This window comes from Petromyzon marinus, chromosome 4 (assembly GCF_048934315.1).
Source record: "Petromyzon marinus isolate PM22_M1 ecotype Great Lakes invasive population chromosome 4, UKy_Petmar_22M1.pri1.0, whole genome shotgun sequence".
Lineage (NCBI taxonomy): Eukaryota > Metazoa > Chordata > Hyperoartia > Petromyzontiformes > Petromyzontidae > Petromyzon > Petromyzon marinus.
In genome coordinates this window covers 16,894,442-16,920,281 of record NC_133670.1, presented here as the reverse complement: position 1 = coordinate 16,920,281, position 25,840 = coordinate 16,894,442, and the positions used below count along the sequence as shown (strand labels likewise).

Genomic DNA, 25,840 nt, shown 5'->3' with positions numbered 1-25,840 from the left:
AACGATTGTGCATAACGCACAATGTCACAACCCACTGCTTAAGAGATACAGTGATTGAATATACTGTAATACTACCAAACTCCCCCTTCACGATGTGGCACTCCTTAATTAACCAGCTTCAATAAGTTCCTGCTGTACATGGTGATGGTCTTCATCATCCTGTGTGAAGAAATTGTGCCAAGAATACATGACTGAATCTCTCTGGGTTAGTGGCGGTGACAGTGGGAGCTGTGGCACAGTGGCCACGGGACTTCTGGCCGGGGCTAAGAGTGGCAATTATATCTGAACCGGTCCTGCATACCACTGACCCACAATGACCAGCGTGTTGAAGTCTGGTCAAACAACGCCAGCTTGACCGACACAGCATGTGGAGGCTATCAATCGTCGGTGCTTAAACAAAGGAGCTGTTAAATTACAGTGTCCGTGTGGTAAAGTTTGTGATTTTCACGCGTCTCTGCAATCGATTATGCATAATGTGTAAGTATCTAGTTGTTTATCTATACCCGTGCGGAGAGTGGCGGTGCAGTGGCTTGTACACAATGGTTCCTGGCAACGACCAACGTCGAAGACGTAATGGTGACCTGAACCCCATTTCAGGTGTCCCCTACGTTGACTCGTCCTTAAATAAGTATCTGGCACACTAGTGATGGACTGGACTCATAAGAGTGCGCAATGTCAGATGTTCTTACTTACTTATGTATTAAGATGACCAATAAGTATATAAGTGTAGCCAGGTGTGGTTCAGGACACACACCCCCCTTGTACCTTGTATGCCATATCGGCAATACTTTCTCACTAACAACACTTGCTCCACCAGTCAATAACACTTTACGGGATTATTGTGTTTGCGTGTGTATAAATAATCAATTGTGTGTTTACGCGTGCGTGTATCTTATCAACTGTGTACCGCGTAAGAATAAATTTCAGCCCTTTGTCAATCCATTGCTGGATGGAGCCCCGCTCGCACTGTGTCAGTCACGGAGGTTGTGTGGCCATATTTCATTGCCCTGATCAGTTCGTGTTAGTGAAAAGCGGGGGGCGGGGGGATAACCCAAGACCAGTTCAGGTGTCACTCGCCACTGATGTTAGCCATGGCTGGGAATTGATCTCAGGTTGTCAGGTTCATAGCTCAGTGCGCTAACGATTGCACCACTGCTCCCCAACACACCAAATTATAAGGCACAATATTTGTTTAATTAATTGAAAATCGTAATCTAAATCGCATAACTTATTAATAGCCCCCAAAGGCTTGGCTATGCACACACATTTACCCTGCGTTGTGTTCTTTAGCATTTTGCATTTTCAACTGCATAGCCAAGCACTGAACATTTTCTCTATATAATTGTTAACGCACGAAACCGAGTTAATATATATTCCCTTAGCTTTCACGAACCACTCGCCAATATGAGTATAACGATGCATCAATTAATCAAATATTATTGATTATTCAGATCATGATACACGAGTCATATCGCATGCTAAGGAATCCATCTTAAATATTTTACGTAATAGGTTCGTGTGACCCTTGCAGGAACTAGAGTTGCTACCATTAACTGTATTGTTAAAAGCCACATTCTTTGGTTCTTTCGGTAAAGTCACGTAGATAGAAAAATTATAATAAAAATAAAGTGAAAAATAATATCACGACGTTTTGATCGCAACACAAGCGGTCGTCATCAGGGAAATGGATTAGCCTCAAAAAGCAAACTGTTTATAAAGGTTTGGAGATGGGTGTAGCCCAATCGTATCAGCAGCACCAACAATGCTAATGCAGCAGCACCAACATTGCCAAAGCAGCAGCAATGCCAATGCAGCAGCAATGCCAATGCAGCAAATGGCCGTCAGGATATAACTGCAACCCGCTCCACACACCACACTGATGACGGTGGAGGTTGATTGACAAGAAAACACAAGTCAAGTCATGACCCAAAGTGGTTGATGACATCTTTCCAATGATTGCTGAGTCTATAACCTTCCTCTCAGTTGAAATTGTGTCTGTATCTGTATATATGGATGGCTTCATGAACGAATCTTTGTTGATAGCCAGTAGGCTTGCAAAGTACCATCGTCTTAGAGAAATCAATTTCGTGTGAGCCAGCCGCATTTAAATAATGACCAGCCACGGCAGAAGTATTGGTCGTACCATGTTTCACATCTGCCTTATGTTAACGAACAAGGTCCGAGACATGTCGCTTAGTTTCCCCAATGTAACTGCTTCCGCAGATACAGCTTAGTTTGTAGACGACAGGATATTGCATGTCAAGAATCTTGTCCTTCACATATGGGATCAGATTACGAATTTTATGTATTGTGTTAAATCGGACCTGGATCTTGGTTTGTTCATGATTTTGGAAATCTTTTTGGTTACCCCTGCTATGTATGACAGGGTGATGGTTTTGATTGGATCCTCAGATGACTCCTTCCTCACGTTAGGGGTGATGGCTTTACGGATTGTGTAGTCAGAATATCCATTCGCCTTGAGAGCTTGGTGTACGTGTTCGCTGGTTAGGTGTTCATGGTCTGAGATACATTGAGCTCTGTGGTGTAGCGTTTTGATGAGGGAATTATTCTGGGATGGATGGTGGTCAGAATCAGGTTTTAGTTAGGCGTCAGTATGGGTTACTTTCCTGTAGACAGAATGGCTCATTGAGCCATCTGGTCTCTTTTTGATTAAGACATCCAAGAAAGGTAGCATGCCATCATTTTCTACCTCCATGGTGAATGGATGTTCTGACGACACAATCTGCAAAGCTATCACCTCAACCGTGAGGAAGGAGCCATCTGAGGATCCAATCAAAACCATCACCCCGTCATACATAGCAGGGGTAACCAAAAAATTTACCAAATCATCAACAAACACAAGATCCGGTCCGATTTAACACAGTACATAAAATTCGTGATCTGATCCCATCTGTGAAGGACAAGATTCCTGACATGCAATATCCTGTCGTCTACAAACGAAACTGTGTCTGCGGAAGCAGTTACATTGGGGAAACTAAGCGACATGTCTCGGACCTTGTTCGTGAATGTAAGGCAGATTTGAAACACGGTAGGACCAATACTTCTGCCATGGCTGATCATTATTTTAATGCGGCTGGCTCACAGGAAATTGATTTCTCTAAGACGATGGTACTTTGCAAGCCTACTGGCTATCAACAAAGATTCGTTCATGAAGCCATCCATATATACAGACACAGACACAATTGCCACCGAGAGGATGGTTTTAGACTCAGCAATCATTGGAAAGATGTCATCAACCACTTTGGGTCATGACTTGACTTGTGTTTTCTTGTCAATCAACCTCCACCGTCATCAGTGTGGTTTGTGGAGCGGGGTGCAGTGATTTCCTGGCGGCCCTTTGCTGCATTGGCATTGCTGCTGCATTGGCATTGTTGGTCCTGCTGATACTTTTGGGCTACATCCATCTCCAAACCTTTATAAATAGTGTGCTTTTAGAGGCTAATCCATTTTTCTAATGACGACCACTTGTGTTGCGATCTAAACGTGGTGATATTTTTTATTCGCTTTATTTACATTTTCTATCTACAGTGAGGGAAAAACGTATTTGATCCCCTGCTGATTTTGTAAGTTTGCCCACTGACAAATAAATTATCACTCTATAATTTTAATGGTAGGTTTTTTTGAACAGTGAGAGACAGAATAACAACAACAAATTCCAGAAAAATGCATGTCAAAAATGTTATAAATTGATTTGCATTTTAATGAGGGAAATAAGTATTTGACCCCCTCTCAATCAGAAAGATTTCTGACTCCCAGGTGTCTTTTATACAGGTAACGAGCTGAGATTAGGAGCACACTCTTAAAGGGAGTGCGCCTAATCTCAGCTTGTTACCTGTATAAAAGACACCTGTCCACAGAAGCAATCAATCAGATTCCAAAGTCTCCACCATGGCCAAGACCAAAGAGCTCTCCAAGGTTGTCAGGGACAAGATTGTAGACCTACACAAGGCTGGAATGGGCTACAAGACCATTGCCAAGCACCTTGGTGAGTAGGTGACAACAGTTTGTTGCGATTATTCGCAAATGGAAGAAACACAAAAGAACTATCAATCTCCCTCGGCCTGGGGCCCCATGCAAGATCTCACCTCGTGGAGTTGCAATGATCATGAGAACGGTGAGGAATCAGCCCAGAACTACACGGGAGGATATTGTCAATTATCTCAAGGCATTTGGGACCATAGTCACCAAGAAAACAATTGGTAAAACACTACACCATGAAGGGCTGAAATCCTGTAGCGCCCGCAAGGTCCCCCTGCTCAAGAAAGCACATATACATGCCCGTCTGAAGTTTGCCAATGAACATCTGAATGATTCAGAGGACAACTGGGTGATAGTGTTGTGGTCAGATGCGACCAAAATGGAACTCTTTGGCATCAACTCAACTCGCCGTGTTTGGAGGAGGAGGAATGCTGCCCATGACCCCAAGAACACCATCCCCACCGTCAAACATGGAGATGGAAACATGCTTTGGGGGTGTTTTTCTGCTAAGGGGACAGGGCAACTTCACCGCATCAAAGGGACGATGGACGGGGCCATGTACCGTCAAATCTTGGGTGAGAACCTCCTTCCCTCAACCAGGGCATTGAAAATGGGTCGTGGATGAGTATTCCAGCATGACAATGACCCAAAACACACGGCCAAGGCAACAAAGGAGTGGCTCAAGAAGAAGCACATTAAGGTCCTGGAGTGGCCTAGCCAGTCTCCAGACCTTAATCCCATAGAAAATCTGTGGAGGGAGCTGAAGGTTCGAGTTGCCAAATGTCAGCCTCGAAACCTTAATGACTTGGAGAAGATCTGCAAAGAGGAGTGGGACAAAATCCCTCCTGAGATGTGTGCAAACCTGGTGGCCAACTACAAGAAACGTCTGACTCTGTGATTGCCAACAAGGGTTTTGCCACCAAGTACTAAGTCATGTTTTGCAGAGGGGTCAAATACTTATTTCCCTCATTAAAATGCAAATAAATTGATAACATTTTTGACATGCGTTTTTCTGGATTTTGTTGTTGTTGTTGTTCAAATAAACCTACCATTAACATTATAGACTGATCATTTCTTTGTCAGTGGGCAAAAGTACAAAATCAGCAGGGGATCAAATACTTTTTTCTCTCACTGTACGTGACTTTACCGAAAGAACCAAAGAATATGAACTCCTGCACTCACAAAAGTTTTAAGTAAAAAAACACATGTTTTTCTTGAATTGTACTGTGACCCAGAGTAGCGGACAAGTCACTGAATTGATAAGACGCAGAAATCATTGCACCTCCTACTAACAGTGGTGTGCACGTGACACACGGAGGAATGTGAATGAGTTGGGACAGCAATTTCGAATTTTACATGCAGTGCATATCTCACAAAATTTTGGCATTTGTCGGACCATTTCATGGATGTGTTAATTGGTCACTCTTCTTCTCCCTGTCTTGGGCAATTTATATGTATCTACGTTGAATTTCTTTTGCACCATACATATCCAACCGTGCTAACATTATTTTTCAGGGTACGAATTTACCATTGCATTTAATATTACATATATTTGGCAACTTGTTATTGTTTTTCCTCACTGGTGCTGAAATGTTTCAAAACCAAACCATCGATAGAGCTGTGCAATTCCTCACTTGGGTACAGGGCACCATTAGTGCTAATACTAGCCACTCGTTCTTTTTAAGTTTGCCCATTTTCTGAGCCCTAATATAGGCGATAGTATTAAAGGATTACTTTTTGGTGTAGATCTACTTTTTAAAAACATAAATGTCAGGTTCTTTTACAGAAAATGTGTATCCTTCCTGAATTAAAGCTTAAGCTGACTTTATATAAAAGCACACAATGTGGCTTTTATATTTAGATGTCTACAGTTTTACTTAAATCATAAAGTACACAAGAAGAAATATTTTAAATTATTATTTGAGGAAAAATAAAAATGTATCAGTCTTTTCAGCACGACTGTATTGCAATGTTTTGTATATCGACAGACTTTATAGTAAAATGCAAATAACAAAGTGATCGTTTTTGATGTTACTATTTAAATGCTAAACTCGTGACATTGCCTCATTCAAAGCAATTTTTCATCCCGTCAAAGCGAATATGCGTAATGAGTTTTCAAAAATACCAATATTCTTTTCCTGCAGTCACCGCACCATAACAGAAAGGATACCTTGGTATAACTTAATATTGTGACATATATACCACGTAGGCTTTCGCGGCTGTGCTTTAGGCCTCTCCTCACCACACATTGTTTGGCATTTATGCCTGAGGTTTCACTCCACATGCTGGGGAACTTATTCAGGAACTTGACCGCTATGAGTTTAGCAATTCCATTTGCATATGCACAGCTCAGTTTGTGGTACCTGCATACACTGTGGGCTCACCCTCGCGAGACGCAACACACGCTGTCAGTTTGACTCTGCGTTGAGCGAAGCGAGCCGACATTTTGCCACCTGCATGGCAACTTTTGGGTGTAAATAATGTATTAGCATCAGTGGGTGCAGGTGCTGTTCACCTTGTGCACATTATACAATTTAATAGTGGATCGCTGAAAGTATATTTGATAGTAACGTGCTCTCAATCCCATGCGCACCATTACCTCGATCCCCCGTACAGGTCGACACTGTTGGTTAGCGAGCAAGTACTAAACTTACTGACCAACTCCTTACTGGACATGTGTGAAAAACAGTTTCATAGCTCATCAGATTCCTCCAGTCTAAATAAAGATTCTGATTCTAGTATTTTTTAAATATATATTGTTTTATGTCAGGTGGCGCTCCGTGTACTGGGGAGGGCCAAGAGCTGCTGGAGTGGCAGCCATGTGCCCAGGTGCCCTGTACCGTCTACCACTGGCAGGCCGGCTCCTGGGGCCCTTGCACAGAGGACCTCTCCACCCCGCCCAGGAACGCCTCCCTCAGGGCCCGACCTGCCCCGGCTGGGGGGTCTACCCGAGGAACCCCGCCGGCCCACGTTGGCGTTTCGTCCTCGCCACACGACGGGCCTTCCTGCTCCTCGTCCGGCATCCAAAGTCGAAAAGTCATCTGCATGCGGATTGGCATTGGGCAGGTCGGCACCAAGAAGTAAGTTTACCAAATACTTCAACGGATGTCTATTAAACGCTGTCATAAAATACCATTCTAGGATTTGGAGGTTTTTTTTTTGTACATGTGTCAGTGTCATCATGTGCTCGGAGCTTTAAAAACATGTATGGATAATTAAAGACTAAAGATTTATTTCAGAAATACTCTTGTACTGTTGAAGGTGTCAATTTCATAATATGTATGAACCTTTAAAACAAATGTATTGACTCGCCAGACACCGAAGATTCCTTTTTGTACTATCGTTATACTATTAATCACAAAAGGCATGGTTTTAAGGTATCTAACAAAAATCTTATAAATCACTTTAAAAATATTGATTGACATGCTGGATTTTCAGTTATTCTGGCACACATACACATATTCAAAGGCAATTAATAAACTTCATCCTCAACAAAAGATCAAAAAACAGTCAACCTAAATAATGTGGTCTTTTCCAGCTTTGCACAAATTGGTTCTGTGGGTTATTAAAGCTTAAGCATTATTGTTGTTGTTTTACTACCATAATGATTATCGGGTAAACATGTGATTATAGATTGTAAAAAAAATTAGGATTAAAGTAATCTGATTTTATACGTAGACTTTCTCGACCGATATTATTATACATAATGTATTTTGTACACTTTTAACAATTACCCTGCATCACCTGAAAGAGCCAATCAAATCAAGTTGTCATATGGGCAAATATGACAACTTGATTTGGTATTTCCGCAAAACCGGAATGTTGAAAAGGCAAAGCGAAACGATGACAACTTTATTCGACGTTTCGCTGAAGATTACCATCCATGGATGGCATTTTGTTTGGAAATTCCTTCATCCAGCAGTGGATATATCATGGCGGATGCTGCTGCTGATGATGATGATAAGGGTTTCAGAACATGACTGCTTTGTCCACAAACATTGTAGCATGTCTGCTTTGTCCACAAACATTGTAGCATGTATTGATTAACTCATGCATATAGCTGTTATTTTTTTACATATTATAATGTGTCCCTCACAAATTATTTGCGCATATTTCACATACTAATTATAAATTATTTATGTTGGCATTCCTGGCTTGACCGCCAATACAATTATGTATTTTTAGAGCCGCATGACAAAACTTGCAGACATTTTCCGTGGAGCGGAAGACACCATGTGATAGTGGTCACGTTTAATTAATTCTGGCAGCTGAGAACAATGCGAATACACGTATGCAATATGCATGCAAGTATGTACTTCGCATAATATTACTGCATAATGCATGCCTTGCCTCAATGTGTAGCTTATTAAAACAAAGTGAGGGAGTTAGAAGATATCTTGCTGTGTTATGGAAAATGTATGCTCCACTAATGAATAGAAGATGAAAGCATGCCTGGGGTTACATGTGAATAACTGCTATGCACATAGACAATGGGTGGCTGTGGCTAACGGGGCTTAGTGTTGTTACCACCACACCTATTTGCCAGGTTGCATTTTTCAAACACAGCCAAGACAGTAAAAACCTTTGGAAGCCGGACTGGTTGAGAGTGCAAGGTCCATTCTCATTTGCAAAAAGTGACCTGGGGCATTAGTTTGCCAGTAGAGGGTATTTGTTTTTATTTGGCAAATTTCGACCCTTTCGCCGGCACACAACGGCCTACTCTTGCGAATGACGTCAGGAAACTTTAGCGTCCACTGTGAAGCAGCATTATGTTCACTACACCCACACAGTAATAACCAGGGCGGCCGCTACCATTGGGCCACATCCGCCACCCATTACCACAAGCAGAGCACGTGCTAGACTGACGTAACCAGTGCATCAGTCTTGCTTTGTAATCTGCTTGTGACAACCTTGCCCTCACCTGTTTTTTTTTAATACGTTCATTAAAATATATATTAATTACAAATATTAATTCAGCCCTACCAAACAATAATTTTGCCCAGCACTTAGAGCTAAGAGTGACCCGTCAGGCTATGAGTAACTACTGTCAAAAATAGCAGCGAGAATAATCATAATTATAACGATAATGTCTCATGAACAATAATAGCGAAAAAGCTAAAATATACTTTTTTATACTTGTTGAATAATTCGACTGCGCAATTATTTGCACAAGTCTTTGAGCCATCTCAAGGGTGCCACGGTCTACCATGTGATCTGTCACGTGGCAGGGATTGGTTTTCCCAGATGCATACACTTAGTTTTTTTGCCAAGCTCCTGGGTGTTCTTTATTGTTTTTGCAGACGAAGGGGGGTGGGGGGAGATATGAAGAGTTGCTCAAAAGTCTTCTAGACAGCTCATACCGAATGTATAAGGGCTGTTTTCCCTCGTGTGCTGGACAGTACCGAATGTGTAAGGGCTGTTTTCCCTCGTATGCTGGACAGTATACAAGCCCTTGGTCATACACCAACACATGCATAACGCAATACATATTATCTATAAACACACTTGTCCACAGAATCATAATACGTTGTGACATAGTTCAAACCTGAAACAAATATCGAGTAATTGGAGAAATGGTTATGATAAATTACATATTTGGATTTTACTTACAAAATAGCATTACGCATTATTTGACAAGCTTGATATGACCACATTTGCTGTTTGTGCCAGGCATCATGAAAAACATGCTTTAAATTACAGGACAATCCCTCATTTGCTGCGTATTAAATTGTAATGTCAATCTACACAGTAATATGATTTGTCATTTTCGTATTAAAACTAATTTCTGTTTCATGTGGTGTCATCATTTTCCGTATTTTTTTCAGAATAATGTGGAAGAAAAAAAAAGCAGAAACAGTGAAAAAAATTACACCACTGGAATTTTAAATCTTTTCTCAATTCCTGACCAGCATCTAGGCTGTGCTAAGTCACATTTGCAAAGAATACAGGATAGTGCATAACAATTTTGCTTCACAAACGTGAAGCGATAATTTTCATATTTTCAACATCACCCTCTTACTTTTTAGCCGTTCCTCACGAATATATATTTACGATGTAATTCAACATACTTCATCAAGATTAGCTTGTATCTAAATTACCTGGACATTTAAAGTCAGACGGCAGGTGTTCCATCCCATTTAAGAGGAGACCAACGCCTCATTTGTTACTGCATGTCCACAGCGCCATCAAATAGAAATGGATATTTGCAATTAGCACGTACACTTTCGTTTATTAACCAAATTACGCTGCTTAACGGATTTATGTGTCTGAATTTAAGCACCGAAAATTCATCCATACACAATTATGTTTCGTGATATTTATCTGAACATGCATTCATTAGTTCTTATTATGCTATGAAAATGTATAACTGTTCTGAAAGTGTGTTTATTGCAACAACAAAAAATGGATGCGGACGTGTCGCATCAATGTGCTTGCATTACTGAGACACTCATAGTGTGTAGCGATTCTACCTCCACCTCCGCACGGTCCCACGAATTGCCACGATTAAGGGTCACGATTAAAGGTCATGATGAGATTCAAGAGAGGATTATTTTTAACGTTGTGGTGACTGCAGAGGCCTCGAGTGCATGGTGTGGTCACACGATCCTGTAACGTACAACATACACCAATTGGAAAACATTTATTTCTATACATGCATTTCAGTCGTGTGTTATAAAGCTTACGAATCAATATGAATTCGACTTATCGGTGTAGTGTTACACCACTATTAGACACCACTTGGGATTTGTAATATTAATGATATACCTGCAATGAGCCTTAATTCCAATATGCAAATGACCTACGTTTAGGGAGGCTGTAGCCGCCCCTCTGGATGCAGGCGTATGTCGGCTTTCACACCATGTTCTGCGTGTGTAAATACGTGAATGTGCGAGGCGATACGTTTATTTACATTGCTTTAACTTGTTGGGTGTGGGGGGGGGTGGTCTTTTGGGATTTTTGTATTTTATATAAAACAGTCTTCGGAAATGAGTTAGTTTAAAACATTTCCATACACAATTATGCAAAAAAGTAAAAGTGTGGCAAATGGATGTAATATATATGGCGAGAGAAATTTGCTGTGAATATGAAAGTAAAAATTACATCAACATCTCAGGCAGGGAACAGCTACGTTAAAACATCTGAATCCTGCATAACACTTGGCTGCCTCTACTTCGATTATAAACAATATGTTGTAAAATTAAAAAGGAAAATAAACATGTAATTACTTCTATTTACTTGAGGACAATTTCTTGCGGCTAGCTATAATGGCAAATGGGCATACATTACGGACAGTAAATGTTGGTAGGCGGATTAGCCTCGGGCAATGAGGGCAGTGAGGAAATTATCAAAGCCAGCTGCCAAATCCCAGCTTGGTTCTCTCACTGCCCTTGCATGTCACGGCATCAGGACACACAAGGGAGGGAGGCTGATGGATGCCAACCCTGTTTTTTAGCAGTGAACCAGTACTGGCACACTCCTACTTCTAAAATGAATTGATGCTCTGTTTCCTGGATGCATGATGTGTGTAAGTGAGCACTGTGGTGTCCCCAGGATTCACAAGGTGAGCTTTAGCATGTGTTTGTTCACAGCAGCATGGGGCTCAAAGATTTGGCTCATTCTGTCACCTTGTCTCACCCCCTCGGAAGCCGATCCTGGTTAGTATATGGATGGGAGAATGTCTGCCGTATACTGTACCACGTGTTGTGGGCTTAGGTTGCAGGGTGACCAGCAGATGGAAGTGCGGGATTTTTTTTAAATGTATAATATATGGAAAGCTTTGAGCGTTAGCCCTTCGAATGCTTGTGCTTTCTCCAGGTACTCGAGTTATTTCCGCATAAAGCTTAAGGTTCATAAATGTGTAGTGACGTAAATAATCACTATGGTGTTTAGCGCCAGCTACTGTCACACGAGTGGAACTGTACGTCTTGAGCCTCTCTCTGGATATGGCATGCAAGCTGGCCCTAGGGGGCATACATACTTCTGGTGATGGTCTGAGAGAGGGGAAGTAAGGACGTGACAGTCTGGGTGAACCCGAGAGGGCACGCGACCGGGACAGGGTAGCGAGGGGGCCTAAAAGGGGGCTCGAGGGACAAGTGATGTTTAGTCGAGAACCTTCCGGTAAGAGCCAGAAGGGGGCGTGGCCGACGGCGGAGCGAGGCCACGCTCAGGAGCATAAAAGGGAAGTCCCGAGAGCGATCACGGCTGTCTGCTGGAACGTAACTCTCGGGGCTACGTCTCTTCGGTCTTCGGTCGTCGGTCTTTAGCTCGGCATCGTGGATCAGGCAACATGTTGCTGACCTGACCCATGTATGTAGTTACCCTGTTGGGGTCCAGTTAAGTAGTGTACGTTCATGTAGTTACCCTGTTGGGGTCCAGTGAACTGGTGTACGTTTATGTAGGAACCCTGTTGGGGTGTTGTAATAAACGTGTTGCCTCCAAGTAAAGTGTGTGCCTCCGTGGGACCCACTACAAATGTAATTGGTCCAACATTGCAGTGCAGGACCCTACTGAAAGAGAGTCTTGAGACAGTGAGACTTTCGTGGAAAAAAATATGTAAATATGAAGGGACAGCCCTGCAATTGCTTGCTCATCCCACTTGTCGATAAAGGCCCTCCACTATCTCTAGAAAGCTAATACAGAGGGATTTGGCTTTCTCCTCCATGCTAACCAGTTGTCTTGGAAGAGGTGGGAGTACTCATATTTTACGCCACCACAAGCCACCTGCCGATTGACTAACCTTCCTGGCTGAATAAAGGACGTGACTATTGTATGCTTCCGACACATCGCTGAGCATTCGCTGATGCCAGGGCTGCAGACAAAGAAGATGATGGTGAGTCTTGGTCAAAATAATGAGGTCACGACGACGATGCGCCTTTTTGCGTCTTGGTGCAGATGCCCCGAGAAGGAGCGGCCCAACGCGGTGAGGCCGTGCGTGCTGCTCTGCCGCAAGGATTGCATCACCACCCCCTTCAGCGACTGGAGCTCATGCCCTGCTACCTGCCAAGAGCGTGCGTGCCTTCTACACATCCATCCCTGTTCACGTCTTAATGTCATCATTTAACGTCCTTAATTAAGAGTTTCATTTATATTTAGTTTTTTGATCATTATAATTTTGTGCAAAAAAAAACAGCTGTCTACAAACTGGCGAGGTGTCTCAGCTTTAAAGGTCGCATCTTTCAAATCCTGCTTGGCGCGTTGACTTGGACCATCAGTCCCTCTGTAAAATAAGTCAACAGTGGTTTTCCTTTTAATCGTTGAATTTCCACCACTGGCTCAGGGATGCAAACAGGAGATGAGCACCGCCTCAATGCTCATTTGAACAGGAAATAACTTTGACTTCTTTAGTTTATATAAATTAGGAGATCGGGGCTCCGGCATAGAGCACTTAAACGCCTCTCAGCTGCTTTAATGAAGCCACGTCGAAGCCAAGTTTGTAATTATTTTTTTCTATTCAGCGAGTGACTCGCAGGTGAAAAATTCAAAGAATAATTTCAAAGTTTCCAAAACCACATCACTGCAGAGCGATAATTTCATTTTTCCTCATTCTTTGTAAAAAAAAAAAACCCATAAGATTTCTGTGCCCCAGGGTTATCGTGTTATACATAAAATCATGCTGCTTGCTCCATGTGACAGGGACTCTTTGTATATACTGTCTACTCGTGACATCAGATGATAAACATTGGGCTGTGCAAGCTTTTTCTTGCCGCATATTCTACTGCTACACAGAATTCACTGCTACTTACAAAAGGTCAATGGGCATACATTCAATATTGTGATATGCGGAGAGAAAATGGGAAGGGAGAAAAAATATAAAGGCTTGTTTTTTTTCTTTTCCATATCAAATACCATTCTATCCCATATTGTTACACGGAGTGATGTAATTATAGATAGCCCAAGTCATTATAAATTGTTAGGTGTTCAGCTTATTCTTTTCCTTAACCTCGTCTCCCTACATTATGGTTACCTATCTTAAAAAGTGTTTGTCGAATGACATTTCCCTTGGCCTATTAAAATTAGCGGTACCTTTGTCCGTTGAAAAGCATAAACTTCCCCTCTATTAAACCAACATTTCAAAGCCCTTTCGTATTAAACTGACATGCATTGAACACTATTGCACAAATTAGTTGGCAGAGAGATAACCTGAAAATGGGATTCGATCACCTGCATAAAAACAAAAACAAACAAATATCCCCCGTGTAGCCTTAACAGATTGTTTAGGCAAGCGCTTTTAGCGAGAATCTATGAAGGCTGGCATGGTACACAAGGGGGTGGGTGGCCAGCACCTCGCCCGACTGTCTTTGGCTCCCTAGCGGCGATGATTTTATACACCGCACCAGGTAACCATTTGAGGTTGGGTCGACCTAAGGGAGGCCGAGGACCAGTTCAGATAATCGTCACTGGTGTTGGCCGTGAGCGAGAATTGAACTCGGATGGTTGGATTTTTTAGCGTGGAGCGCTAACCGCGACACTACATGACTTAGCCACGCAGGCTCTGCAAGAGGTCCAACATATACTGTATGTAGTGACATTGTGGTGCCGGCCCAGGAGGGCCATGGCGTACAATGTACTTACGTCGCGGACAGCACCGTGTGTGTTGCTGAGTGAGGCCGGCTCTAGAATAGCACGGCGTGCGATGCACCGTCATCGCTTACACCCCGTAGTTGGGTGTAGTACCAGCCCTAGCGGGGCTTAGTGAGTACTGGGATAGCGCGGGCACCACGCATGCCGTGCAGTGCGGGCTCCCACAAAGGGGAGCCCGCAGGGAGAGGGTTGCCCCGGGCCATGGCACTCTGGTTGACCCCGTAGGGACGTGATCCGGAGTGTCCACAGAGAGGCCCCCAGGTGGGGGGGCTAGGGGGTGATCACGTGTCCGGGGAGAGCTCTCGAGAGAAATCGAGAGGGAGCTAGAACGCTCGCGAAGGTGGGCGGGGCTGAGGGCGGAGCTGGCCCCGACCCGGGAGGATATATATGAGAGGGACCAGGGTCGCTTCGTTCTACAAGCTGGAAGCTCTACGCCCTACGTCTGAAGAGGCACCAACACGTGGCCGGAGACCCGAGTGAGGGTCCGATCCATTATAGCCATAACTCCTATGTGCAGTGTAGTTAGCTGGGTGGTAACCACCCTAGGCAGTATCTGGTAAAGGGGCAGTTACTCCTTTAAAAATACGTGATGTGAATAAATGTGTTACCTCTGAAGAATAACGTCTGCAACTCAGTTGGACTCACTACAACTGGTGTCGGAAGTGGCCAACACGCTAGTCTACATAGCTAGCGGTAGACTATGTCTACACGTCGCAGACCACGTACCAGGACATTGGACAGCGAGGAAGAGGACCTCGTGCCACCTACGCTCTGGAGGATGCGGGGGAGACGCTGCCAGTGGAGCAGAGCGCCATCCTCATGGAGATCAGTCCCACGGTCTCACCAGTGAAGGAGGGAGCGGCGGTGCCGCTCGTGGACGACGACTCCACCGCCATTTCGCAGCAGGCGGGAAATTCGGCGGCGCAGCCCGCATCCTCGGCCGCCATTTTGTCGCCGGCGTGGAGCGCGCAGCCCGCCAAACTTGAAAATGCGCCGTCGGCGCCGATGGACATCCCGGCTCTCTGCTGTCGGCTTCCTTTTATTAAAGAGTTTGCGGCTACCAGTGGTGACTGGGTGGCCTTCAAGCGGTGGTTCCTCACAAATGCCGACTTGGCGGGATGGACGGAGGCGGAGGCGCTGCGGGCGTTGCCTGCCGCCCTTGACGACGACGCCCTTGCGGCGTTTCTCGCCATCCCACTGCTAGAGAGGTCCACTCTTACTCAGGCTTTCGACCAGATGGCATCAATCTACAAGCTCGCCACGCGACGGAAGGGGAAAACCGAATCAGCCCTCACCTTCTGTAGTACGTTTTTAGCGCTAGCGAAAGCCACCTCTCCGAAAATGGACCACGATGATATCAACGCGTTGGTCCTCGAGAGACTGCTGGCCTTGGCGAAAGTCCTCCACACCTTTCTTTCAGCCGAAGATGATGACATTTCGTCTCTCAAGATCGCTAAGTGCATCCAGGCCCAGCAACTTCTGCAATGGGACAGGGCGCAGGTGACGTGTGCCGCGTCCTGCACGGAGCCGGGGCCACCTGATGGAGCAGAGCCCATTCCGGCATGCGCGTCGACTCGGGGTGGAGGCAACCGGCATGATGGTGGGGCGCGACGGATGGACAAGCAGCAGCGGCTAAGGTCGTCGTCTCGTTCCGGAGGCGGCCGTGTTATCTGCTACAATTGCGGCCTGCCGGGGCACGTATCATCGGGCTGCCACGTACCACGAAGGCGCCTCCCAGCATCGCCGCCATCCTATGCTTCCCTACACCCTAAGGTGAGTCGCGGCGCACTCCACACTCGACCCCTGGCTTCACATCACCCATCTAGGCATTTCGGTTTGCGTCCCGGTCGCGCGTCGGTACAGGGGGGGGTCTTATGAGTGATCGTGATGTTCGTCCACTCCGACCGGATCAGTGGTCGGAGCTGGCCCATCGAGTGGTGGCTGCGACCGCGGGTTCATCTGCCGTGCTTGGGTTCATTGAGGGTGTATAAATAAGGATGCTTGTCGACACGGGTGCGTCGGCAACTATCATCTCGGAATTGATCTACAATATTTTGGCCTCTAAGTGTCGAGTTCTAGACCCTGTTGATGCACCATGTTTCGCCACTAACGGTGGCTCGTTGGGTATTATTGGTCGGATAACGGCTGAGATGCGCATCGCTGCAGTTAAATTGTCGGGACATATTCTTGTCTCCACGTCCCTGGCTGTTCTATGTTTACTTGGAACCAATTTCCTGGGAAGAATGCCATTACAAATCCGTATGGCATTTTTGCCTTCCCCCACCCATTTGTGCAAGGCCAACGCTACGGTGCAGGCGCTTGCACGCCGAACGGTGAGAATCCCTCCCGGCGCGAAGATGTTAGTTCCACTCCGCTTATGGAAACCGCTCGATTTGGGGGCTACAAAGGACGGAATTGTTTTGGGACCTTCTAATAAGGTCGGTCATGGACGGACTTTGGTATTGGATCAGACGTGTCCAACGACCAGGAACCTTTTATTCGCTTCATCTCCATATCACAGGGGCCAAGTGTCGAATGTGTCCAACGAGCCGGGGTGTGTGCCCGCTGAGGTTGATTCTCAGCGGAGCGATTCTGTTCCGCCCCCAAGTGCCGCGCGACTGACGTCTCCCGAACGGCCGCGCATGCCGGCTTCGCAGGCTTCGAGCGTGGAGGATCCGTTAACCCGGCCTATTGCTCTCCATGAGGAGCCGGGTTCAGCGGAACATTTGCACATTCCCCCCGGGACCTCCAGGGTGAGCGAGCCCACCTCCTCTGGGGGCTCGGCATAACGGACTACCTCAAAGACTCGTTTATCATGATCTCCATACACACACGCTCCCATGCTGTCACGCTTGTTGAGTCGTGGCGGTTATTGGCTGATCCTGGCCGCTATTGAGCTCATGAGCATCGTTACACGGTGAAGGTGGGAGGGGAGGTGGTAGAGGGGATCCCGAAGGTTCACGCGTTTTTATTGTTGTTGTGTTGTTATAGGTTCGTTGGTTTACACCCTTTTCCCTGCTGGTTTTGTACATTTGTGGATAGTGTAATTTTTGTACAGGTGGGTTGGGATATTTATTGATGTTCTTGTTATTCTTGAGACACACTGTTTTTTTCTCTCTTCCCTTTCACTAATTTCTTCATTCGGAGGGGGAGTTTACAGTCGGGACGGCTGAATGATATGAAGGGGGGGGGGGGCGGGGGGGGTGATGTAGTGACATTGGGAATGTCACTGTGTGGTGCCAGCCTGGGAGGGCCGTGGTGTGTGATGTACTTACGTCGCGGAAAGCACCATATGTGTTGCTAAGTGAGGCCGGCACTAGCATAGCATGGCGTGCGATGCACCGTCATCGCGTACACCCCGTAGGTGGGTGTGGTACCAGCCCTAGCGGGGCTTGGTGAGCACTGGGATAGTGCGGGCACCACTCATAGCGTGCAGTGCGGGCTCCCACAAGGGGGAGCGGGAGAGTGTCAGCCCAGGGACAGGATTGTCCCGGGCCATGGCACTCTGGTTGACCCCGTAGGCACGTGACCCGGAGTGTCCACAGAGAGGCCCCCAGGTGGGGGGGCTAGGAGGTGATCACGTGTCCGGGGAGAGCTCTCGAGAGAAATCGAGAGGGAGCTAGAACGCTTGCGAAGGTGGGCGGGGCCGAGGGCGGAGCCAGCCCCGACCCAGGAGGATATAAGGTGGGTCCCGGAGAGGGACCGGGGTTGCTTCGTTCTACAAGCTGAAAGCTCTACGTCCTACGTCTGAAGAGGCACCGACACGTGGCCGGGGACCCAAGTGAGGATCCGATCCATCGTAGCCGTAACGCCTATGTGTAGTGTAGTTAGCTGGGTAAAGGGGCGGTTACCTCTTTGAATATACGTGTTGTGAATAAATGTGTTGCCTCTGAAGAATAACGTCTGCGACTCAGTTGGACTCACTACATATATAGCCTCGCTTCCTGATTCAGTTTCGCAAGTCCAACGTGGCCACCCCTGACGATGGAGTAAAGGAAAGTTGCACCATTTAACGCAATGTAAGCAATCACATACAATTACTCGCATCGTTAACACTTTGCGCATGAACCATTGTTAACACTTTGAGTATGAACATTCCCATTGAAACATACTGCAATTGGCGGATACACTAAGAGGGCATACAGTTCAATTGCACTTTGAGCTGAGGCAGCTCGCTGAAACTGTCCATGCGTCCAATTCAATGAATCCAAATGTTTGATAAATGTGTTGCATGGGAAGTAGAATGACTTTCAAAGATAAGACCTTGACTGTAATCTACAGGATCTCTTCATATTGTACCATACTGAATCCTGCCCGATACACGTAAAAGTTGCCATATATTGGTTATTTTTAATTGGTTGTTAAACTTTTTAACCGTCCAATAAAATGTCATCCCTTTTACACTCACCTCCCATCTCTTTCATAAGGTGTGCCGTTAATAGACTGAATTAAAATTGAATTCCTCATATGCTGTACGTGCATTATGATGCACTTCTCATCTACAGCATCATTTGCATCACGTTTTTTTGTGGAACTCGTTCTCTGTCAGTCTCGATAACATTTCCCATTGAATAAAAATAAAATGAACAACCTTTCATTAATCCACTGCTAGATAAAGGCTTCCCCAAGTAATACCGGCAATGAAGGTTGTTCGACTCGATACTTTTTTTCACACTGGTTAATATGGATTAGTGAAGAAGGCACCCCGGACCTGTTCAGACATCGCTCACCACTGATGGTAGCCATGGCCGGGAATCAAACTCAGGTGGCGAGGTGCAAAGCACATTGCGTGAACCACTGCACCACCGCTTCTCCAACATTGTCCGTTCAACACTCACTCGACATTTTCATTCCGTCTTGTTTGTACAAGGCATTCTTCATATAGTCATCACTTAATATTAAGGTTATTACAATTTAGTTTTTTACAATTTTGTAGTCACACTCTCTGCTCTGTTCTTGGGTTATAGCACGTATTGTTCGGCTGGGAGCTTCTTCAAGAGCTAAATTCATTTCCTGCAGGGGTTGCCGAAGAAGCTCCCCAGCACGTGGAGCAGAATGTGCCGAACACCACGCATTACAACCCGAACACACATGGCAGAGTTTGTGTCCTCCCATGCTAAATAGAGAAAGATTTAAAAAAAAAAACCGATCTGTTGTGTTCTCCATGGGCAGGTGGTGGGTCCCCCAAAAAGCAGCGTCGTTGGCGCATGGTCATCCAGCAGGCATCCCACGGCGGGAAGGAGTGTCCACAGAACCTGCAGGAGGAGCGCGACTGCCAAGACCGGCCGCCCTGCCACGCCTACAAGTGAGCGCCACCTGCGTTGTCCTTTGCCACATGTCAAGTCCAAGGCGCGCAGATTTATAGAGGCAATTTAAGGCGCCGTGACAGTTGGAATTCCGGCTGTGAAGCAGCTGGGGCTGAGCAGGCAGGAGAGCTGTAGATATATCTAGAAGGCCAATGAGCCATCCACAGAGCCATTATACATTATTCATTGCTCAAAACCGTCCGTTTGTTTATTCGGTGACATACGTGCATTTGAAAGTTTTACCGAGCTTTGTTCTGCAAGGCGACGGTCGCCACACCGTACTTTTTTTGAGGTGCAAATTCCCTCTCCAGAAACAAATCTCTTGGCAAGTGGGTTCCAGTGGCTGTGCATATCGTTTAGTATAGACTGCAGAGAATCCATCGAGTGTAATCTGTTCAGGGATGTATTTGTGGAGGTGAAGGTTAGTAAGAGCCGGGCGCACAGCGGCTTTGTGATGCATCCAAAGGAAAAAAAAACGGGAAGACCGTTGTGCTGAAATTTTTATAAAAGCAAAGTGAAAGTTCCATAATGTTAAGAAAGGTCTGCAGCGCAAAAATCTTTATTCAGCTTTATCTTCATTTAAATGTGCATGCACGTCTACAGCAGTAAAACAAATGTAGGTGGAAAATTACAACACCAGAACGGTAGACAAATTATAGGGGGAATGGGTTTAACATTAAAGTTGATTTTGACCAAAGTAGACACCCGCTAAAATTGAATGCTACGTCAAATGCATGTAAATTGCCGTTTTTGTGTGCAGTGGTGAACATAATGTTTACCGTGAAGGGATCTGTGCTGTGTGCACAGTAATAAAAGTGTGCCGCTAGTAGCAGACATTACAGTGGCAATGTGCAGGTCATAAATGTTAATGAACTGGACTCTAATGGTGGGGGTTTTATGTAGACCTTGGGGAAAATAGTTTTCATTCAATGCTTTATTTGTATTGCAACCTTAAATATTTTAGGCACAGAATGACATCATCCCAACAAAAGCGTTTAGTGAATCTTGCAATGTATTTTCTCGCGAGGCTGTCACAATATTTTTCGTATTGAAAGGGATGATGGCTGATGTTTAAGAAGAATGGTGGAGCAACGGCCGAGGAATGGTAGGCATCCGAGAGAACTTACTGAGAGAGACGGGACGGTGAGATCGACTCCTGTACAGGTGCTAGGTGGATTATTATATTGTAGGATCGTGAAAAAGGGTGACCCCTTGGGAAGGCCATCCATCATGGCTGATGATCGTGATGATGATATATTAAGTGTGGTTACTATGCCATATTTAGTAATGTAGTGTTTAACAAGGCATGTATTTGATGTTTGAACATTTTAAAACCTGTTTTATTGCCACAAAGGGTAAAACCTATTCTTATTTTTCATACTTTGATACTGGGAAAAAATAGTCCCATAATATAGCTGCTCAACCCGAGCTATCAATGGTCTAATACGTGCATTGTCATTGCGCTGTTGACCTTTTGGCGTTCTTTGGTGTGAAACTGGTGAGCCTAGGACATAAAGAATGCCAATCAGTTCCGAAGACAATGCATATACTATCAAAACATGTTTATGTTCATGTTCACCACAAGTACGTGTGGTTAATGCAGACTCGATTTCTTGCAAAGGGTATCTATTTTGGTGTTTGAACATCTTAACGTCTGTTTTATTTCCAGAAAGGGTAAAGCCTATTATTATTATTATTATTCAATGCAGTGTTTGTTATGCTACGCGTTAAGAAGCAAGACAAGCCAGAGCATTTTGCATGCTTTGTCTGAATGTGTGCACCAGTGTCCATCGCCATTGTCAATCCTTAACTCATGGCAGAGGTCCACATTCCCGTGGTATGAACCCCGATTAAAGTGGCACTCCACTTTTTCAGTCCGAGAGCTGACGGCGGACAAGTTGACCCACTGGTCGGCATTTGCGCTCAACACTTGTATGCCATTTGAACTCAAAGTAGAACTTTCGTGGGGAGAAACAGGGCTTTGATGCACTTCTGCATTCACATGGTACTCATTTTAATGTTAGTTATATATTTTTTTTATTTCTAAGAATGTATTTAATGCTAAATTGCTACGAATAGAATATTGCTCGTATTTCATAAAAAAACTCATCATTTGTCAATTTACCTCAAAGCCCCATGGTGTAACATGTGATCTTTGGTTAATTCGTCAATTTATCTTTCTGCCCTTGCACTCCACGATGAAGATGTTTCATTGCACAAAATTACTATTTTTTTGGTAGTCAGGCAGTATTATTGATGAATGCAGTATATTTTTTTGGTATTTAAATTGTATTAATTTTCTTTAATACATTTATGAAATTTTAACAAATACATTTATTTGTTGAAACGTGGGATTCCTATTGAAACGTATCGGTGATGAAAACACGCCGCCGCTAACCTCGTCTGAACGACGTGTGATCACACGCGGCGGAGGGGCGAGTGAGCCGCCTGCGAGTGACGCCGTGGTGGGTGGTGCGCGTGTGCGCCTGGTGGCAGGTGGAAGGCCCACAGGTGGCGGCCGTGCCAGCTTGCTCCGGACTACGTGCGTCGAGGCATTCCGGGGGCGGACGAGGCATGTGGGCCAGGACTTCAGACACGAGGTGAGCGCGACCCCTGACCAACCCAGCCAGCCCACCCACGCAGCCATTCACTCACTCACTCACCTACCCCACCCCACCCTCACCAACGCTCGACTCCCCCCCCTCTCTCCGCCACTGCCCCGCCTGTGACATACATCATGTCAAATACCATTGCTCCTGATTCTGGCTTGGCGTGCTGTCATACGGGGTTGCTGCTTGTCCAAGAATCGCAGCAGTCAAGACAGTTTGTGGGAAGTGGGGCAGCAGGAGTCAAGACGTCGAGCCCTGCTGCCAAAGCCCGGTGAATAAAACGACGGCTGGAACTCATTCGCGGTTAACCTTGCTGTACCCTGGCCAATTCACACCCATTCATTTGGCTCTTGCTGTTGCTTTGTCGGGTACATGTGTCAGTTGTATTGTAACAACGACGACCGACACACGTTCTTACTTTACTCTGAGCCTTTATTGTAGACACGAACACTATTTTTTAGGCGTGAACTTCGTCTTCTCTCCAGCCGTCCACTTCCCCTTGAGCTATCCCATTTCATATCCCTCGAGCCCCTTTTGTCGAAGGTTCGCTCAACCTATTTCCCCTCAACCAATCCTCGTCCTGCTTCTCTCACGGCTGTCAACCATTACCCCGACAGTGAACCCTCATTTCACCGCCTTTTACGGTTGAATTTCTCTTCCAATCAGTTTAATTCTCTGAGCATAACCAATCCTCTTTGAGGCCTCCCTGCACCAATCAGATGCCTTTCTTAAATCCACTCGGCCTCTGTCCATCCATCGGTATAAATGGGTTCACGAGAGTTAGTTGATTGGCAGGCCAGGTGTGGCGTCGTGAAGTTTGGGTGCTCCCGCATTTCTCAAGCTGTCTGCCAAGCGTGCCGGAGGAGACCAAATATCCTCCAGAGGACGCTCTCTAGCACCCACTTGGAGTGGAGGCATGTCTGCCAGCAATAGCGTGACCTAGCGATTGTACGGCTGCACCTTTACCCCTTTAAAACAAACAAAACATGGAAAACATAAGAACCCCCTCTGTGGGACCAGGTGTGCCCGTTCGTCGTCCAAGAGGGACATTTCAATACTTTTTCATCCTGTAAAAGCCATTGAGAGGTGGGTACATGCCCTGGAGGGCTGGAGGTGTCGATTGCTTGATGTATTCTTTAGTAAAGGGCAACATCACTCGCCATCTGGTTGGAAAGGGCAGCATAACTCAGGGTGTCACTTGGCAAGAGTGGGAGAGCTTTGTTTTGCCGGGGCTGCCTCAAGAAGCAGATCGCCCACGGCTTAAATAGTGCGACTAATTTGTCATCATTGCTTTTTTGTTGTTGTTATCATTATTATCAGATGAAACTTTTTCTATCCTCCCTTACATAATAATATCATGTAATGTGTAAAATTAGTAGACTTTATAAGGTAAAGACGATACCAGGTAAAGGGGCAGCCCTGCAATTGCTTGCTCAAGCCACTGCTGGTGGAAGAGCCTCCACTCGAGTGGAGCCCCAGGGGGCTGCTCTCGAGGCTATTTTGACCTATGCGTCCTTGCGAGTGAAGCCGATCCACCCTGTCCCTCTGCTCCCACTGTGAATACTCACGAGCGGGGACAGGTCGGCTAAATAGATGACGGTAAAAACAATAAAAAAAAATAAAGTTCGGAGACGATGAATAGAAGTGGGCGACTCCACAACAGCTGAGCACCGGAGGGTTGGTGGGGGTGTGTGAAACGGCGTAACTTTATTTCAAAGCCTTTCTCGGAACGGCAATTGCATAGCTACAATAGCGATCGAAAACACTCTCCACGTCACAACACCCAAACTGAATTCCTTAGTGCGAAGTCTGCGCAAATCTAAATTGGGTGGCGTGCCCCGTATTCTGCTGTGCACATGGAGGATCGGGCTCCAATGCCTGACCATCATTGAATCACTGGATAATCATAGCTATACAAATTGGTGTCTTGGGTTCCCATTTTCTGCAGAGTGCACAATTATAAGTGTGATAAATCACAGGCGACCTCACACCAGCTGCACGAGCCAGATGTCTTGGAATAGGAAGGGATACCCACACTTTACCCCACCACATGTGAACCTGCTTTTCGCCGGGAATCAACAAAGTAAACGGGTTTCCAGCTCTATTGAGTCGATCTGAGCCATTTGTGGAAATTCCGTATTGCTGTGACAAAATGCGAGTCTCTCCATAGGACACCTTATCGTTCTAAGCCAGTTGCTGTACAATAGCATTTAAACATGTTTAAAGTCTGTTTCATGATGGTGATGTGACTTTAAGAAGTTGGCTTTCGCGACCAATATTATCCATAATATATGTTTTTGAGTTAGATCGTGTAAATTTAAATGTGTCGTTAAACCCACCACCACCTGACACAGACAATTAGTAAGGTTTGTCACGTAAACACAACATGGCGATTCGTTACTAGTTCAGCACACAGGTGTGGAAACACATTGCTCCCGTTCTCTGTGGAGCGATAATTACACAGGCAATGCGGTGTGTGGGTCAGTGAGGTCAGGATGACGGCTAGCCACTGTCAAGCCACAGCCTCACTGTGAAAGTTGGGGGCGTCTGACGAACCGGTGGCTTCCCAGCGGTTATTGGTTCGATTACTGATGGGATCCGTGAAGTTCTTCCCTTACTTAGTCAGGAATAATAGTTCTACTTTACTCTCATTCTATCACATGAACTGGCTACTGACTCAGTACTGAGGCTGCTGTTTTTTTGCGCTAATGTATAGTTATCAGCACTGTTATGTCACCTTGTTGAAGGGAGAAAAGCAAGGACTATAAAAAAGATACCATGATTCTCTTGTCCAAAATTGTGTGGGTGTCTCTTATCCATGTCCAAACATCTGGGGGTATGCGGACCCCCACAACACACCACAGAGTGGCTGTGCCCCTCACAGGCAATCATCACAATCCTGATACTGTGAGGAGCAGTGGCACCTGGCACCGTAAGCCACGCGGGTTGCAGACAACCCCATTTCCACATCCAAGTCCTACCAAAAACCACTCTGCGGTTGGGCTTTTTGCCATTTCCAATATGAATTATAATGTTTCTCCAAACCCCTGCGTGGTACTGGTGATAAATTGAGGGGGAATGCTGCTGGCCAGCCTACACATGGCAGGGACAGGTTATCTGAGTTGACCTTGTGCAATTCAATGAGCTGTGAAGTGACAACAGAAACAGTGTGTGGCACAGACGTCTGCTCTCTTAGCTGCAGGCAGTACACATTTTGATAAAAGCTTGTTAATTTTACGTTGCTTGGATCAAATGACATGCCGCGTAGTGATTATTTTATTTATTTTTTACTTGGTTAGCTCCTTAATGCTGCAGAATAGCCGGCATTGTTTGGAAAAATCGTAA

General features: G+C 45.4%; 1 protein-coding gene and 1 long non-coding RNA gene across 8 annotated transcripts in view; one reads left to right on the top strand and one right to left on the bottom strand.

The window, feature by feature from the left end:
- Positions 1-25,840, bottom strand: part of LOC116938590 (uncharacterized) — a 143,265-nt gene that overhangs the window by 15,325 nt on the left and 102,100 nt on the right. The gene's annotated exons all lie outside the window — the stretch shown is intronic.
- Positions 1-25,840, top strand: part of LOC116938586 (thrombospondin type-1 domain-containing protein 7A-like) — a 246,240-nt gene that overhangs the window by 127,580 nt on the left and 92,820 nt on the right. For all 7 annotated transcript variants that reach the window (XM_076058793.1, XM_076058798.1, XM_076058807.1 and 4 more), the window contains 4 exons: positions 6,770-7,079; positions 12,892-13,007; positions 19,753-19,885; positions 22,383-22,486. In XM_076058793.1, coding sequence (XP_075914908.1) covers positions 6,770-7,079; positions 12,892-13,007; positions 19,753-19,885; positions 22,383-22,486 — 663 coding nt within the window. The remainder of the gene's footprint in view (positions 1-6,769; positions 7,080-12,891; positions 13,008-19,752; positions 19,886-22,382; positions 22,487-25,840) is intronic.